Source organism: Monodelphis domestica, chromosome 8, assembly GCF_027887165.1.
Source record: "Monodelphis domestica isolate mMonDom1 chromosome 8, mMonDom1.pri, whole genome shotgun sequence".
In the NCBI taxonomy this organism is placed as follows: domain Eukaryota; kingdom Metazoa; phylum Chordata; class Mammalia; order Didelphimorphia; family Didelphidae; genus Monodelphis; species Monodelphis domestica.
The window spans coordinates 178391395-178409284 of record NC_077234.1 but is presented as its reverse complement, the minus strand read 5'-3'; the positions used below and the strand labels follow the sequence as shown (position 1 = coordinate 178409284).

Sequence of the window (17890 nt, the reverse complement as noted above, 5' to 3'; positions counted from 1 at the left end):
TCTATAAAAAGCCAGGTTATTGTCATTATTGTTATTATTTAAACAGCTCTGTATAAATTCACAGAGAAGGGATGAATGAAAGTATTCAAGTTCAATATTTAAACACATATTGATTTCGCTTGGGAATTTTGAAGGCATTGGGATATAGAAGGCAGCCAAACTAAAACCATTATCTCTTCAAAGAGTCTGTATAGTTGGCAGTCGGGATTTTGTCTAAGCATTTTTGAACCAGTGATAAAGTTGGGTTTCTGATGATGACTGCCTTCATTTTCTGAGATATGTGTGTGTGTGTGTGTGTGTGTGTGTGTGTGTGTGTGTGTGTGTGTGTGTGTAATAGTTACAGAAGATCAGCATTGGAATACAGTGTAGAAAGGGATGGAATATTTGAAGGAAGGAGACTGGCCAGAAAGAGAGCCATCTAAGATGAAACATCCTTCAGCTAGGCCAAGGTTAATTTCTCCAAAATGTAGCCCTGAAAATTAAGCACAAATGATTCCTAGAATATTTGAGTCTGATTTGAGAAATCTATAAGAGAAAAAGGGGATTACTTGACCATAAGTCTGTCTTTCTACCCTCTAACAATATATTTGTGTTCATTTTATTTATTTTTTTGTTCACCTTTGAGTATTTCTTTCTTTTTTTTTTGCCTTTATATGATTCTTGAGTTTTCTGAATTTGGGAAACCTATTTGGAAGTATAAATTGCTCTTAAGATACATAGCATTTCATCATCTCAGGATATTGGTATTTTCGTATTTTTTCCCCTGGTCAAAGGGATGAGGACTTAGAGGAGGGAGGTTGGACTCTATAACCTAACTAAACTATCTTTCTTGCTCTTTCACTCACACTGTATGTCTAATGTCTATGCCTCTGTACCAGATGTTCCCAAAGTCTGGAATGTACTCCTTCCTCATCTCTACACTTTGGATTTACCATCACCTTTTCTCCTTTATGACTCAACTAAATCAATGTCCTCCATGAAACTTTTTTCTGATCCCCTCTCTAATTCTTGGTGCCTCTCCTCCCAAAAGTACTTTGGATTTACTTCTATATATTTTGTGCATATTTACACATGTGTATATTTTCTCCTCTAATGGATTGTAAGCTTATTGAAGAAAGGGGCAATGCCATTTTTGCTATTGTATTACCTGCACCTACCACAGCATCTGGCACAGCACAGGTGCTTAATTAATGCTTTTGAATTGAGATATACAATATGCAAAATGAATGCATTTGTCAGTCCTGAAATAATTTATATTGCTTTTCAGGATTTTAATATGATTTTAAAACTACTTAAATATAATTATTATGGAATCAATAATTCATTTTTCTTATCTCTATAATCAAATAAACTTTTCAGCAGTGTGGGAACAAGGAACAAGATATATTGCAATGTGTCATTTATTTGAAAAATTAAAGCCCTTGTCAGCTCAATATAATTATTGTATAAAAATCGACATTTGAGAGGCAGCATAGTATAATACATTAGACTAGGAGTCAGAAAATATCAGCTTCAAGTACTCCTTCAAATATTATCTACAGTGACCATGTGAAAGTCACCTAGTCTTCTGAGCCTTAGGCATCTCTCTAATATGTTGTTAAGGATAAAGTTTAATTTGTGTTGATTATTTTCACATTGGTGAAATATTAAGGGCTTGACAGAATGGCTCAGTTGATAAAGTACTGCACATGGAATGAGGAAGACTTGAGTTCAAAGTTGGCCTTATATACTTACAATCTGTGTGGTCCCAGGGCAAATCACTTTGTTTGCTTTAATTCATTAGAGAAAGAAATGGCAAACCACACCACTTTGTTGCCAAGAAAACTCAATGGAAAGTATTGAAATTCTATGATTCATGGTATCCTAAAGAGTCAGACGGAATGACCCAACAACAGCAATAATATTGACTAAATACAATGTTTCCTCATGAGGTCAACAAAATAGAGAAGTAAACCTTCACATTAATTGAGCAAATCATATAGTTATTGACTGCTTGTTCTTATCTTACTCCCACTAATCAATACAGTTATTGAAGAAAAGATATGCCAGAACATATTTTATTAATAAATCAAAAAGAACAAATTGAATACTTGATAATTCACTAAAGACCCAAGCAAAGCTAAAGAGGCATTTATTCTGAAAAAAATCTTCATTTTAAAACTAGCATTTAAGATAAATAGGAATTTTCTTTGCAGTTATAAATTCCATATCTGTGGAAACCCATCTTACAAATCCAAAAGAAACATGTCCTTATTGATTTTAATCATTACTTCAAAATTTGCTTTTCATAGTTATTATTGTAATTACTGGTTTTGTTCTTTCATCCAATTATTATTTATATGTATTTATATTTTCAAGGTCAAAGATCATGGAACTCTATTTTTCCAAACCTTCTCTAAATCTTCCATATTTTTTCCATTTTCCTTTCCTGCTCCTCCTCCTCCTTTCCTTTTCCCCTCTCTATTCTCTAACTTACAAATAGGGTGGAAGTTTGTATATACCTTCATGTGGGAGTTCTTTACCAAGGGAGACCCTTGGTTATCTCATTTTTCCCTATGTAAAAATAAATCAAAGGGCATCTCTGAATTAAAAATTACACTATCTCAACATACAGGCAAACATTTTGAATTTATGTATGAGTAAAGAATAGGCATCAAAGATAGTTTTAAGACTTTGTTTCTTTTACATTTTTAGATGAGAAAGAGTATCACAATTAAAAAAGAAATTCCATCATATTTTATATTTAAATTTCACTACTTTAAAAATAGTTTGTAATTAGGTATCTTTGTCAAGAAAACCCCCAATCGGGTTACAAAGCATTGGACACAACCTACTGAAACAACTGAGCAATAATCTCATGTACATTGCAAAGTCAATCTCTTATTTATCCAGACTAATTTTTTGTTGTTGGAAGTCAGAGAGGAAAGGGGACAAAAGTATTCAATTGAATGAAAAAAGACAGGAATTATCATTGTATATGATTTTTAAGGAGAATAAAACCATGGAAGTAGGTAGGGGCCAGATTATAAAAGAATTGAGAGGTTATATTAATAAGTTGGTGGGAAACTGGCAGAGGTACTAAAACACAAAGATACCTCTTACAGCAACATGAAGGATGGGCAGACATAAAACATAGAGAATACTTAGGGCACTACCATAGTAATACAGAAAAAATGGTAAAGACAGCCTTAATTATGAAGGTACCAGTTATGGAAATATGGGGACAGATTCAAGGAATTTTGGACATGTTGATTTTTATGAGGTTTCACTTTCAAAGTTCTGTTTTTTCCTTCTTTGACCAAGTGTACCTACTCTAGCTTATTTGCCAATTAATAATAGTTGGCTATTATTGTTTAGTCATGTCCAACTCTTCATGCCATGTGGAATATTATATACCAGTATATAATACACCAGCCATGGGGTTTTCTTGGCAAAGATGCTAAAGTAGTTTGCCATTTCCTTCTGGATTAAGGCAGAGATTAAGTGATTTGCCTAGGGTCATAGGGTTAGTGTCTGAGGCTGGATTTGAACTCAGGTCTTCCTAACTCCAAGAACAATGCTTTATTTACTTAGCCACCAAATTGGCCCTCTATGCACTGGACACCCAGTTAACTCCCCCGCCCCCCCCACTGTACCTTCTTGCTTACTTGCTGACACATTCTCCTACCCCTCCTTAAATCTGGCTATCACCCAGGGTTTTTTCCTTGTTCTTCTTTTCTCTTTCTACCACAGCAAGTTCAACAAGAATCACTCTGCAGAAAATTATAGCTTTCTTAATATTTTTCTGTAACTCTAGTCTCATTTTTCAGTATCATGCTAGATTTCCCTAGGTATTCAAACATCTTACATTAACGTGTAGGAAAGTGAATTTGATGTCTCTTCTAAACTGAATCACTGCGCCCTTAATGTTTCCCTATTTGACAGCTTCATCATTGTTTCTAAACAACACCATGATCTTACATAGCTTCTTTTCTTTTATTAATTTCCCCTATTAGTTGCCAACTGTTATTAAGGAAATATTAATGTAAATTAATAAATATTTATAGAAATAAAATTTTCATAAGTAAAATTAGAGAAATATTCATATATATGCATACATATATATAGCACATTAATGCCATTAAAGTATTTTTTCATGAACTTACAAAAGTAGGTAGCCTGTTATCATCTCTGTTTTAAAGATAATGAAACTAAGGATTAATGAATTAAATGATTTGTTCAAGATGACCGTATATAATAGTCATTATTTGAACATAGATATAATTCCTAGTAACCACAAGGTTAATTCAAAATTACAATCTCATTGGTTTCAACTATTTCACTCCAATTGCAAGCATCATAGTTCTTGTTCTTGTGTAGGTGATTAAAGTGGAAAGATTCTAGTTTTGGAGTTAGAACACTCAAGTTCAAATCTTGCCTCTGTGACTTCTTCCTTGGGTGACTTTAGTCATTATTTTCATCATCTATAAAATAAGAGATTTGTACTAAATGGTCTCTGAGGTACCATTTCACCTCTTTATCTCTGATTCTACTATTTCACATTTATCTATATTACATTCATTTTATTAGATTCTCAACTTTGTTCTAGGTTATTGAAATCTTCTTGTATTTTGATTCTAGTGAGGAACATGTCATTCACTTCTCTCAGACAAATATCATGTATACAGGTAATAAGCATGGCACCTATTTATTTAAGACATTGATAAAAGTGCCCAAGGGTAGATTCCTAGGGCACTGAATTAGAGGCTTCCCTCTGAGTTGATATCTGATACAATTTTAAGAGAGTATCTATTCATCTCCAGATGAAGAGTACCCATATTAATATATTACCACGTAGGCTGCAAAAGAGTGATATTAATATTTTCTTGTACTGGTAAGCAAGGCATATTGCTTTTTTACAAAGTTATTTTATTAGTTACATTTTTAAAAAATCTGAGGTCATTCACTGAGAGCTCCCCAGTCTTTCTTTTTACATTGTAACTATCCAACTACCCTGTTTAATGTAGACCCTCATCATCTCACTTACAAACTACTACAATAGTTTTTGGATTAATCTCCTTGCTGAATTCTCTCCTAATCCATCCTCTACTCAGCTTTCAAATTGATATTCCTAAAACATTTGAGTGCCAATATCACTGCTTCTCCAATTAAGAAACTCACATGGTTCTTTATTACTTCCAAAATAAAACATAAAATCCTCTGACTTTCAAAGTCCTTTTGACACACACATACTTTCTGTATTCTTATGCTTTATTTCCTTTCATATAATTTATAATCTGGGGAAATTAATGAGATTAAGATTGATCCTATATCATTTCTTTATTTACTCTATTTATAGTTAATTGATTTTGTCCTGTAACTACTTTTATCTTGTAAGTGTTTAAGTCATAGGTTAACTTGGTTCAGAATACAGATGTTCTGTAATGGGTTGTTTAAAAATCCAACTTTCCAGCTAATCACTGATATAATTATTTATTTAATTCTGCTAATCACACACACAGGTGTGTGTGTGTGTGTGTTTGTATCACTGATAATAAAGGTTATATTTAATAGAGAATTGCCTCAGTTTCCCCTTTTATTAAAGTTCACTTGTGACATTGGTTTCCTTGTTATTTCTTAAACACAACACACCCCTGAGTCTGTGAATCTATGAGATTGGTACACATTAGGCTCTTTCCCTTTTTGGCAAGGATATTATCATTACATTCTATCCTTTAAAAATGAAGGCACTTACAGTTTATTGGAAAGTGTTGGTAGATCATGGATGATCTCTTCATATGGCTCCTCTTGAGATAAGGAAGAAACAGATAAGGGCTCTTTCATTTTCTCCTCCCAGATGGTTTCTGCTTTTAGTAACATCTCTTCAATAAATTCAGAAGCTGCAATATCTATGATACCATATAAAGAAATCAGAGAAAGAGGGAAAATACTCTCTAAATCTGTGGACCCACACTTGTTTAGATGAACTTAAGATGCTTAAGTTTTATAAAATTTAAAGCACTTCCACCCCCTAAAAAAGCCTTAAAAGTTTATCATTGCTGTGAAATAAAATTGTTGCATTAGGAAAAAATCCATCTTGTTCTCAACCCATAATACATTTAATTACAGTGAAAAGCAGAGGGATTTTATTCTGAGATAACCTCACAAAATAAAAATCAATGAAATGAAAATCATTTTTGAATGTTTCAAGTGAGGCTTGAAAGAATTTGAGGTGATTTCATTTTCACTAAAGTATCCCTCCATTGTAAATTGCATATTGATTCACGTGACTCAAATGAATGGTAGTAGCATTTCCTGCACAAAAGCCAAGTAGTGAAACAACCACCTATAGATGAGATACTCAACTGAGAAAAATTTCAACCAAGATTTTTAATGTAAAAGTATAGGCTTTTTCTTTTCATGTTTTTAAAAATCAGTTGGAGATATCAATAGAAATATATATATATACATTAGAGAGAGAGAGAGAGATTATTAGCAGATTAGAAATTTCAAAAGACCCATATACAATGCAAAATTTATTGTGGACATGAAATGTGCACAGATTTTGTTTCAAAAATATAGTAGGCACAGCAGGGATCAACTGGCTTCAGATTTAGCATGAAATAAAAATGAACTAACAGGTTGTTCAGAAGAAAGATTCACAATACATGGTAACTAAACTAAAACTGTAATGAATGTGACACTCAGTTTTTGTGAGCAAAGTATAACAGAACCAATGCAAATCAGCAAATTTAAGTTATGTGCATTTGTCAACTTGGCTAGCAAATTTAGCAGTCACCAAGAGAACATTTTTTGTTCCATTTTTCATAATTGCTCACTTTAGGATGAAGAAATTGAGCATGTTAAGAAATAAGCATATCCTGGCAGACATAGTATTACAGATACCTGATAACTAGGTGTTAAGATTTTGAAGAGGAAATGTCTAATTCTACTTTTTAAAGTACTTTTTATGTGCTAAGCTGTAGGAAAGAGACAGGATTTACATGTTACAGTTCCTGCAAACTCCCATAAAGTATATAGTCTCCTAAGAGGATATGGCCTATACTAATGTTTGTAATAAAACAAGTACAATAAAAACACCTAAATACTATGTTGTTGTTCAGTCATGCATCTGACCCTTGGCAAAGATCTTGGAGAGTTCTGCCATTTCCTTTTCGAACTCATTTTACAGATGAGGAAACTGGGGCAAACTGATGAAATAAGAAAAGGCCGGTTACATCTGAGCTGGGATTTATACACAAGCTATGAAAGAATATGAAACTAGCAAAACAATCCCATCCAAAATAATGGCCATGTTAGTACCCTCTTCTTTTCAAGAGCCAACCTGGCCTTCAACTGATCTAGATCTCCTCCAGGTAACAATGCTTATCATAGGACCTGCTCTACATCCTATGAAGGAGCCATCCTAAATGTGTTGTCTCTTCCAATTAGAGTGTGAGCTACTCCTTTAAGATGAACACAAATGAGCAATATAAAGTATTCTTAGAAAACCTAAGCCATTCTCTTAACATAAAAGAAATCAAGAAGAGGCATAGAAAAAAGTATCCTTTAACTGAGCTTTGAAGTAAAGAAAGAGTGAGCTTCATCAAGAAAAGATGAAATGAAATTATACTCCAGGTGTAAAGGAGAGCCAGTGAATTAAAAAATGCAAGGAAAAATCAAGGATGAGTTACAAGGCCAGTTTGGTTGGAACATAAAATGAATAAAGAAGAAAATCAGAAAAGAGTAGATCCAGAAAGCCACTGAAGGAGAGTATCCAGAAAAGTGATGGGTAGTGAACACTTTCTAGTGATTCAGCATGGTAAAAGAGGATTAAAAACTAAGAAAAGAATAATGAATTTGGCAAGTCAACAGGCATAATTAAAGCCTTATGATGTTCCAGTCTCTGTGCTAAATGTTGGGCATATAAGGAAAGGCAAAGAACTAAAAACACCAACTTCTAAAATTTCACAATTTAATAAGGTAAACCAATTACAAACAAATACATATAAACAAGTTTTTAAAATGGGTTCTGACCTTTTGTATTTTGATAAGATTTTAAAAGAATTTAAGTCAGGGCTGGTTATGTTGAATTTTGGCATATTTGAAAGTATGGTAGGATAGGCATATGGCTGAGGAAAGCATATGCTGGTGTTTTCCTTATTTAGACAAAGACCCAACTCTCCTATGATGAAGAAATAAGGAAGGAGTTGAAATCTCTAGGTTCATCTTTTCTTCTGAAATATCTACCAGTGTGAACATCCAGAAGAGGTCCAAGGGATGAATTATCAGGCCAGTCGGAAAGAGGACATATTTCCCTTTAAAGGAGAGAGTCAAGGCTCCCTTGGGTTCTTTTTTTTTGGGGGGGGGAGACTGGTGAAAATGCATTTTTTTTGTTAGGAGACACCTGCATCTGTCAATAAACCATGTTTCTCCTCAAGGAAATGGTCTCACATTCTTTATTAGTTAAAATCTGGACATTGCAACCCTTTTCAAGTGATACAGAGAAGCAAGGCCCCATGATGGACTTTTGAGAAGACATGGAAAAGAGCTGCTTAAGATCAATAGTCAAAGATGGTTTGGATTCTGTATCCTTGGAACCACTAATATTCATACAGCGATGGTGCCGTAGATACATCAAAACTGTGACATTCTATGATTTTAGTCATAATACATCACCAGGAAAATATTGTTCTTTACAAGGTGAGGGTTTGGGAGACGGATTAGATTGAGAGAATTGGCAGTACTGTGTATTATTCCAAATATGATCTAGGCCATTCTCTGCTTACTATTTAATTCTGGATATTCATTTTTTGGCAATGAAACCTTGTGATAAATATAATGATGAATTAACTCAATGGGTTGCCCAGATGTATGTTTTAATCTTGCAACAAGGAATAATATGTTCTTCATTCATCACTTTTTTCTTTGTTGATTTCTAGGTCAATTTCTTTTAGTGACTCTGGATTGCTCAATGCAAACAGAGCAATAAAATATTGCAAATAACATCAAGAGAGCCATGGAAAGTATATGAATTGCTTTTTCTCTTTCACATGCTCCATGACACTGTCAACATCAACATTAAGGAAACACTTCTTTTTTAATGTTAGCCATTAAGTTAAAGAAGGAAAAAAAGAGGTTTTTCTGGGTTTAGAAAGGGCGTTACAATTTGCAATGACATTTAGTTGGACTCAAAAGGTCATAATTTATTAATAACTGTTTTGAAATTCTATTTTTTAAATTTTACCAATTTAGCCAAAAATTAATTTTAAATATTTTGTAGTTTGTGATTATATGAGCCACAGTTTGGATTTTAGTGGTAACTAATTAATCTTTAGTACACTTGCAATTATCACAAAATTAGAAGCTATGACTAATTAATTTTCATTTAGTAGAGTAGCAATAATCACTGTTAACAAATAAAGTAGGTTAGAAAAATAAAAACTTCATCCCAGCTAAACTACAAACAAGGTAGAAATAAACAACCTATCAAAAAGTTTGTCCCCAAAGTGAAGGGAATAAAGTTGCCTCAAGCATATTAAGTCTTAGATTAGAGCTTCATGAAAGTGCAGAAGGATTCCAAAGAAGAATTCATAAATTATTCACTTCCTTTACTGCCTATGAGACTTCCATGTCGATGTAGTAACTATGTTAGACATTTCTTTTAATTTTGAATTTAGTTAAATTTTTTAATTTCAACTTTTGAGGTCTAGTCAATTAAACTACCCATTCTTCAGTGTCAAAATGATTTAAATGAAATTTAATGAGGCAAATCTTCATTGATTATTGAAAGAGATTTATGAAGATGGAGGCAGGATAGTGATGAAAGGGAGTTATAAAAAATTGCTCTACTTTAAAAAAAGGAGATTTATTAAGGTAATCCGACAGTTTACCATTTGATAAAGTTTTTGAAAAAAAAATTAGCTTATCATTTTCCTGTGGACCCATGTTTTAAAATACCATAGCAGAAGTAATAAACAAAATTGGGGCAAGAAAAAATCTTTCAATTTAAAATATATTTAGTAAGAATAAAAAAAATCCATTTTATAATTTTCATTGAAACATTTCATAGATAATGACATTACAAAATACTGTTGCATTGGCATGAATAAAGAAGCAAATTGGAACAGTGTGTAACCAGAGCCCATAAATGTAACTGTTCCCTGATGCCTGGTTAGTTAAATGAATCTTTAAAATGAAAGTGACTTTTTTGTTTATGAATTATGCTCTCATAATGCTGGTGACATTTTACATAACAAACATATAATTTTTTCATATGGAAGTGGAGGGAAAAAGGGAGGGGGGAGAGAGAGAGAGAGGGAAAAGGAGAGAGAGAGGAAGAGGGTGAAAGGGAGAGGGAGAGGAAGAGAGGGAAAGAGGGAGAGAGGAGAGAGGAGAGAGGAGAGGGAGGCGGGGGGAGTTTGTGGCAAAATGGATAGTGCTGAGCCTGGAATCAGGAAGACAGACCTAGATTCCAAACTGGCCTTGGACACTTACCAGCTACAGGACTCTAGTTAAGTCACTTAATTTCTCAACTGTAAAACAAGGACAATTAAAGCATTTTTCCTCACAGGGTTGTTGTGAAGAGCAAATGAAATGATATTTATAAAGCATTTAGCACAGTGCCCTACATAGTGAGTACCCTACAGAGTCCTCCTCTGTCTGGAACAGTCTTTAGAGCAGCATGGTGTAATGCAGAGACTCTCCAAATGTAGTCATGGGAACCTTAAAAGGGTCTTCAATACCCTTTCAGGGGATCTAGAAGGTCAAAACTCTTTTGATAATGACAATAATGATGGCATGTTAATTACAGATTGATATAAACAAAGGCTTTTGTGCGGTTCTTAATTGCTTTTCCAAAGTATAAAGGAGTCATGAGATCACAATTGTGAGAACTACTGCTGTAAAAGGTGTTAAGTGTAGGGGCAGTGAGGTGACTCACTGGATTGTCAGGTTCAGAGATGAGAGATCTTAAATTCTAATCTGGCCTGAGACCCTCCTAGTTGGGTGTCTCTGGGCAAGTCACTGCACCCCCATTGCCTAGTCCTTACCTGGCTTCTGCTTTGGAACCAATACATACAATGGATTCTAAGACAGAAGGTAAGGGTTTTAAAAATAAATATCAGCCCTGTCTTTAAGCAATGAAAATCGGGATTCAAGTTCTTCACGGGGTACATATTGGTTCTGAGACCTTGAATATGCCATTTAGTCTCTTAGTTCTGCTGGAAACTATCAGTTGTAGAATAGTGCCTGATTTCCATTGGTAGAGGGTGTTTTCTCACTAGAAGTTTCCTATATTTATAAAATCATAACTCCACTATTAAAGAATGGAATCATAAGCAAAATAATACCAATCTCTCCTCTTGAATAAACACATACTTCTCTACTGTATAATAAGACAATGTTCATGAACCCACCTGAAGGTCTTTCTTCATTGCAGTTAAGAAGATTTGGGTTGGCCTGATACATCAAAAGAAGTTTGACAAGGTTTGTCTGAAATATGAAAAATAATATATTTAGGAAATAAGGTCATAAGTAGCAACTTTAACTAATCTTTCTGTTGCCATTAAAATACAAAGTCATAACACTGAAGAGTTGGATGGAAGCAAAGACAATGTTTCCTCACAATGACACCTTGGCCAGCTAAATTATTACACTTCATTCACAAGCTCAATCTTCCTTCTCAAACCTTTTCTGTCATTTTTGAGAATATGAGTTGCTTTTATTCATATGATTCCTTAAATGCTTACACTTCCACTTTTTGCATTTCGTAAAACAATTATAATAATAGAAAATATTCTTGGAAATAAAGATAAACATTTTAGAATATTCTTCAAATCTCCATTTTTATTCATTTATCTTATATTTTTAAAACCAAATTAATTGCCTTACATAGGTCTTCTCAGATATTGATCTTCCATAATCTTTTTTTTTAATTTCCAGATCATCACCTGGATTTAAGGGGAGTTATTTTAAATCAACCACTGGCCACAACCTACTGTTCTCTTGCCTTATTATTTGAGTGGACAAGCTAAGCAATTTCCTCCAGTTTAACATTGGGCCAAAAGCCTTCATGCCAGTCATATAAAGAGGACAGATTCTTCTATTTCACAATTAGATAATTTTTACTTAAGAGGCATGCCCTGAGATTTTGATTCAAGGCTATGAGTAAAGGATATCAACTTTTCACAACCTTTGATTAATTAGGAATAATAACATTTTTACCACCACCAAAATCAACAATAATAATAACTTGAATTCATAGCATTTTGAGGTTTGCAAGGTACTTTACATATTTTATAAGTTAAATCCACATGTTTTTATTATTGAGTAAGCTTGACAAGTTCTTATGATTTAAGCAAAAGAATTAAGAGAATTGACTTCAATTTTTTTAGAACAAATTTTAATGGCTTTCCAAAAATGTGAGAATGGCAAGTTCTGCTCCCTTAAGATTTTCCTATCACCAACACTGTCTGTAACAGATTAAAAGGTCTGAAGTGAGTAGACTTTAGAAATATCACAAGTTAAAAAGATGAGGGGAAATCTGGGTCTACTTGTGCTGAGCGAGAGAAAGTCTGAAGACCTAGTTAAGGTTGAAAGATAAAGCAGGTAGGATGGTATCAAAAGGAATCACTGAATGAATGGAAAAAGGATGATAAAAATAACTTTTCAGGCCAAGAAGAAAATTGTTTGGCAGGAGATATCAGAATAGGCATGTCAGCAGCATTGATATAAACTTGTAAAAGGTCTAAAGCAGAAAAATGATGGGTTGAAAAAAATAGCAGAGATATAAAAGAATGGATTTCTTTTAATATTTTCATGGAACTCTTGAAGCTACACAGCATGTTGTGAGCAGAAAAATCAAGAATTTTCTATTATTTTATTTTAAAAACTTCAAGAACTACTTATTACTAAGCCTAAAAATATGCTCTTGAAATTAGCATTTATACAATTGCTTTGACAAAGCAACAGTAGACTATAAACGAGCACAGGAATTTAAGGAAACAACTATAGGAAGGATCAATCATAATGAAATCTTAAATCTCATTTTTTTTTACTAAATAAAACAACAGTAGTAGTTATTTAGACTTTCTCCCTAATACTTTTTATCCCTACTCCACCTTAATTTTACCCTAACTATTTCAAATCTCAGCATGTAAGGTTTAAAGGTGACATGCTTTCCTGGATAAGATTTTCTGAACTTGTCACCTTTTGCAGCTTATAAAAATAAGCATTTCCCATAGGGATGAAGAAACTAGGTCTTCATGTTTAAATGTATTCACATACCACTTTTTCCACACAAGAAAATCACTGCTTCTAATTCATTTCCAATTGGAAGGCACTGATGCAATCACTAAGACTGAGATATTCAGGTCAGTGCTAATTTCAATACTTCCTATTTTCTGTCCATGGCCATATTGAGGCTGTAGAGCCGATTTAATTCAAACTCATTTTCTCTTCATGTTTTTGAAACAAGAGGATGAAATCCACTTAATAGGGTCCTTAGCCTAACTTAGATTCACTTTCACTCTTAACAAGATTTTCTAATAAACAGAGGATTCCCAGTTCCAGGGGACCAATATTCACAGCATGATAAATATATATCAAACTTATATATGTAGTCTGTTTTTCTAAAGGGAATATTAAAAGACTAGTATAAAAGTTAATTAAGTTGAAATTTAAATTCACTTAGGCCTTGTTTATGTGCTTCCTTATTATTTTGAATAATAAACACTATTAAAATTTATCTGAAGTTTATGGTGCTGATGCCTTAAAAATCATTTTTAAAGAAAAAAAGTCATTTAAGTCTCAATTCTTGCTTAACTTTCAGGGTTTAACCTAAAAAAAGAGACAACCAGAGTTATACAACTCCATTTCAAAGGTATAATATTATTCTTGTCTAAGATATGCCATTTGAATTATATACAGAAATAAATAAAAGTGTTCCTTGACCATTTATTTACATGGCCATTCAATAATATGCTTGGGTATGCTATGATGGCATGCTAGGAGATACAGATGTTATGTGAGGCATATATATACACATAAAACTATATAAACATATATATGCACATATATGTATGTGCATGTGTGTATATGTCTTCCCTTCCTGAGGCACTCACAGTATAATGAGAAATAATACATTATAGGTAAGTATGGTAAGCATAATCAAAAGGATATATGGGTTTATGAACTGGAAGGTTGCCTTGAGAGAGAAGGATGAGGTCTGCTCAGGAAGGCAATACATGTTTTCTATTTTATTTATATAGTTAAATATGTGTGTGTATATGTGTGGCATGGGAGCATGGTAAACCAGTTCAGAAAGGCTTCCTGAAAAACTGGGTAAACTTAGCTTTAAAAATAAAGTGAGAGTTCAATGGATGAGTGTGTGAAGGAAGGGAACTCCTGATATAGGGAAAAAGTTTGAGCAAAAGTATGGAGGAGAAAAATATATAATGTATTCTCCAGGGACAAATAGTGCTTCAGTTTAGAGTGGAGCACTGAGTGTATAGAAAGAAGTTACAGGATCATGGCATTAAAGGATTCATAGTCCACAATAAAGACAAAGAGCAGAACTAATGAGAACCAAAAAAGTGGGAAAGGATGTGGAAGGGAAAACTGAATCAAACTCAGGACTTTTTGCTACTGAGGTGGAGCAAACAGCAATTGGAAGGTTAGAGTGAAATGAATGAACAGGGATGACAGTTGGTGGGGGGAGGGGTGACTGGGAGAGTGAAAGTTGCTCTTGAAGGTCTTTCTTTCCTGGCCCTCCAACTGGAAGAACTCTCTCCTGTATCTAGATAGAAGTACTTCTATTCCTTATTTTCCCAACTGTGTACTCTACCTGGATTCCTGTGATTGTGTCATTGAATAAAAGGATTTAAGGAGAACAGTTTGAACTGTAAGGCCGGTCTTTAGGGGAGCTAGCCCAAAGAGACAGGCCCAATCAGCTCTGAAATTCAGAATCTTTTTTTTTCCTTTTGCTGTGTATGGCTAAAGACTTTGAATGTAAGAAAACTAGCACAGATTAGCTTAGACAGGAATAAAAGAAACCCTCCACCAGCCTGTGAGGCCTGGTCTCAGCTCAAAAGCTGAGAGAGACTCAAACCCAATCTAGGGAAATCCCAATTCCCTCTTCCTTGATACCTCCCCAAACCAAACTTGTTATTAAAATTCATCTTTATCTAAATAGACTGCAGTCAGATAAGAGGACTGTCATTGCAAGGGGACATAGAGGGAGCTGAACCTAAAGACAGCCATTCAACCATAAACAATCCTTATAGGACCCCTGGTGGGCCTTGGTCTGGGGGGAGGCTTGTCCCTCAGGAGGGTTTGTGCTTACCTCCTTTGGGGTATCTTCAACATCAATCAATAGAGAAGACATCGCCTCAGGCTATCATAGTTGGCCCATTTCTCAGGAACCCCATTTTTCAAAGATAGCCTCTCAGCAGGGAGTATCTCTCTCCTTTTACCTCACCAGTATCCATGTCCCTTCAACTCCTCCATTCTGTATTACAAAACCTTCCATATCCCCTGTACCTCTTCAATCCTCTACAATTAAATTCCTTTGATTATTACAAAGATGAAGTATAAGAGTTTGTTGTTGGAGAACTGTATTTAAAAGTCAGAGGGTATTATTTCCAAGAGTGTGAGGTATAAATTAGGGTGGAGAAATAATTTCTTGAAGTAGGGGAAATTTGGGGATTCTGTGTAGGAGAATGCTCAAAATTACTTGGTGGCAGGGAGATGGGCTTGATTCTGCATGCTCCTAATTATGTGAGCTTGTGAACAACTTAATTTTTTTAATTTTCATATCTTTACTATGAAGTGATTGGACTAGATGCCTTTTAAGATGAAACTCATAACTATGTTCCAATAAATGTTGTTTCTTGTTGTCTTCAAGTACAGATTAAACCATTGTATTAATTTCTTTTCTCCTGTCTGGGAAGAACCAATAATTCTTTGATTAAGCTACTATTTCTTCACATTCTGGTTTATTTATGATGAGAAATTCAATATATACTATAATAAATTCTCCATTAAACAATCACCATAATCTTTCTAAGATATGTCTATCCACATTACTCTTAAAATTTTTTTAACCCTTACCTTCTAGCTTGGAATCTAAACTATAGATTGGTTCTATGGCAGAAGAATGGTAAGGGCTAGGCAATGGGGGTTAAGTGACTTGCCCTGGGTCACACAGCTAGGAAGTGTCTGAGGCGTTTTGAATCCAAGGTCTCCCATCACTGGAACTGACTCTCAGTCAACTGAGCCTTTGAGCTGCCTCCTCCACATTACTCTCTTGCTCATCAACATGTTCATTTGTTCTATATTTCATCAATTATAATATACAAACACTTCAACCTGCTTTTAAAGCCCTGTAGTCTGGGCCCTGGATCTAGAAATTTAATTTTTTTATTTTTTATTTTAATCTAAATCTCTATCAACTTTTATTTCATACTTATCTCCTTCAATAATTCTATATTCTACTTAAACACAATTCTCTAATCCAGCTCAGCTCGTGATTTTTCGGATCTTTCCAATTTGGCCTCAAAAGCTTTCTTATGCTGGAGATACCTCCACACTTGGCCATAATCTGTCTTCTATGATATTCCCATGTCACTCATGCTTGCTTCTGGCCAGCTCAGCATAAGACTTTCTTGACTTTCCCATTCACCCTTAACATAAGTATTTTCCTTCCCCTCCTTTTCAGTTCCCTTTTATTTGTTATCTTCCCAGATTAGAATGTAACATCCTACTAGGATTTGTAGCAATGTTTCTAGTGAAAAAATACCACTGAGAGTTCCAGATAGACATACTAGGACTCTTGTCAGAATCATAGAAGTGGGAATAGTAGCAACTCTCCTATTCCACAATCATCTACCTTCTAGACAGTGAGTCCAATATCATTCCGTCTAAGCTGATCATATTTTCAGTGTCTTCAGGAAGGGTATACCTTGTATTGATAAGGAATAATGTTATCATGTAAAGAATCCTGGGTTTGATATCATGGGATCTGGACTTACATCCTGACCCTGTAATTCACTATCTGTGTAACCATTAACAAGTTATTTATCCTCTCTTGGTCTCGGTTCCCTCAACTGTAAGATGAAAGGGTTGGACTAGATGACTTCAAAGGACCTTTCCAAAACTAACTTTGTGGTCCTGTGAACTAAGACTTGAGATAAAGAGAACATTGTGGGGGGAAAATCTGGGCCAAGGGAGAGAGTAAAAGAAAAAAAGGAGAAGAGAGATGGTGTTTGGATATCATAGGAGTGAAGGAAAAGATAGGAATGGAAGAGGGTAAGAGTGGCAGCCACAGGATATGATTTTCCTTTTCTTCATTTTTCTCATTCTTCTTTATCTCTTCTAGGTTAGTGGTAAGGAACAGAGTAAGGATAATATGAGGAGTAGAGGCTGAAGGTGATTTTCCTCCAACTGATTTCACCTTTTTTACCCCCTTGAGCTTAGTAAGTTCTAGAGTATAATAAGGAACAGGAGTAGGCTAAGTTTTAGAGATGGGAAACAGAGGGAGAAAGATAGTTTTCATTCCCCAACTCCCTCAATTTCTCTCTATACAAAATCTGAACCCTCACTGCAGACTGAATCATCAGTATCAGCATTGATACCTAGCACTAAGTCTACCCAGGAAAAGGAGAAAAAAGTACCTCAAGTTCAGATGTAAAGACAATTCAGATCTACACGAACCAGGAATTTTCCATGTTATAACTGTATACAAGTAAAGAAGCTTGGTATGGAGAAGATAAATGTAGATCTAGTGATGAACTCCAATTCCTCTCTCATGTTTAAAGTCACAAAGCATCCTATTCCACTATTTTCAAAACTAAAGTATGCCATAATATTTTGCTCTTTAGTGTAGATGAGAAAACAATTTGTTTTTAAAATA

The 17890-nt window shown here is 34.3% G+C and overlaps 1 protein-coding gene across 1 annotated transcript in view; it reads right to left on the bottom strand.

The window, feature by feature from the left end:
* Window positions 1–17890, bottom strand: part of MYO16 (myosin XVI) — a 727392-nt gene that overhangs the window by 461365 nt on the left and 248137 nt on the right. Inside the window, exons 8-9 of the mRNA XM_001375684.5 lie at window positions 11397–11472; window positions 5735–5888 (exon numbers count right to left, since the gene is read on the bottom strand). Of these exons, the coding sequence (XP_001375721.4) occupies window positions 5735–5888; window positions 11397–11472 (230 nt within the window). The remainder of the gene's footprint in view (window positions 1–5734; window positions 5889–11396; window positions 11473–17890) is intronic.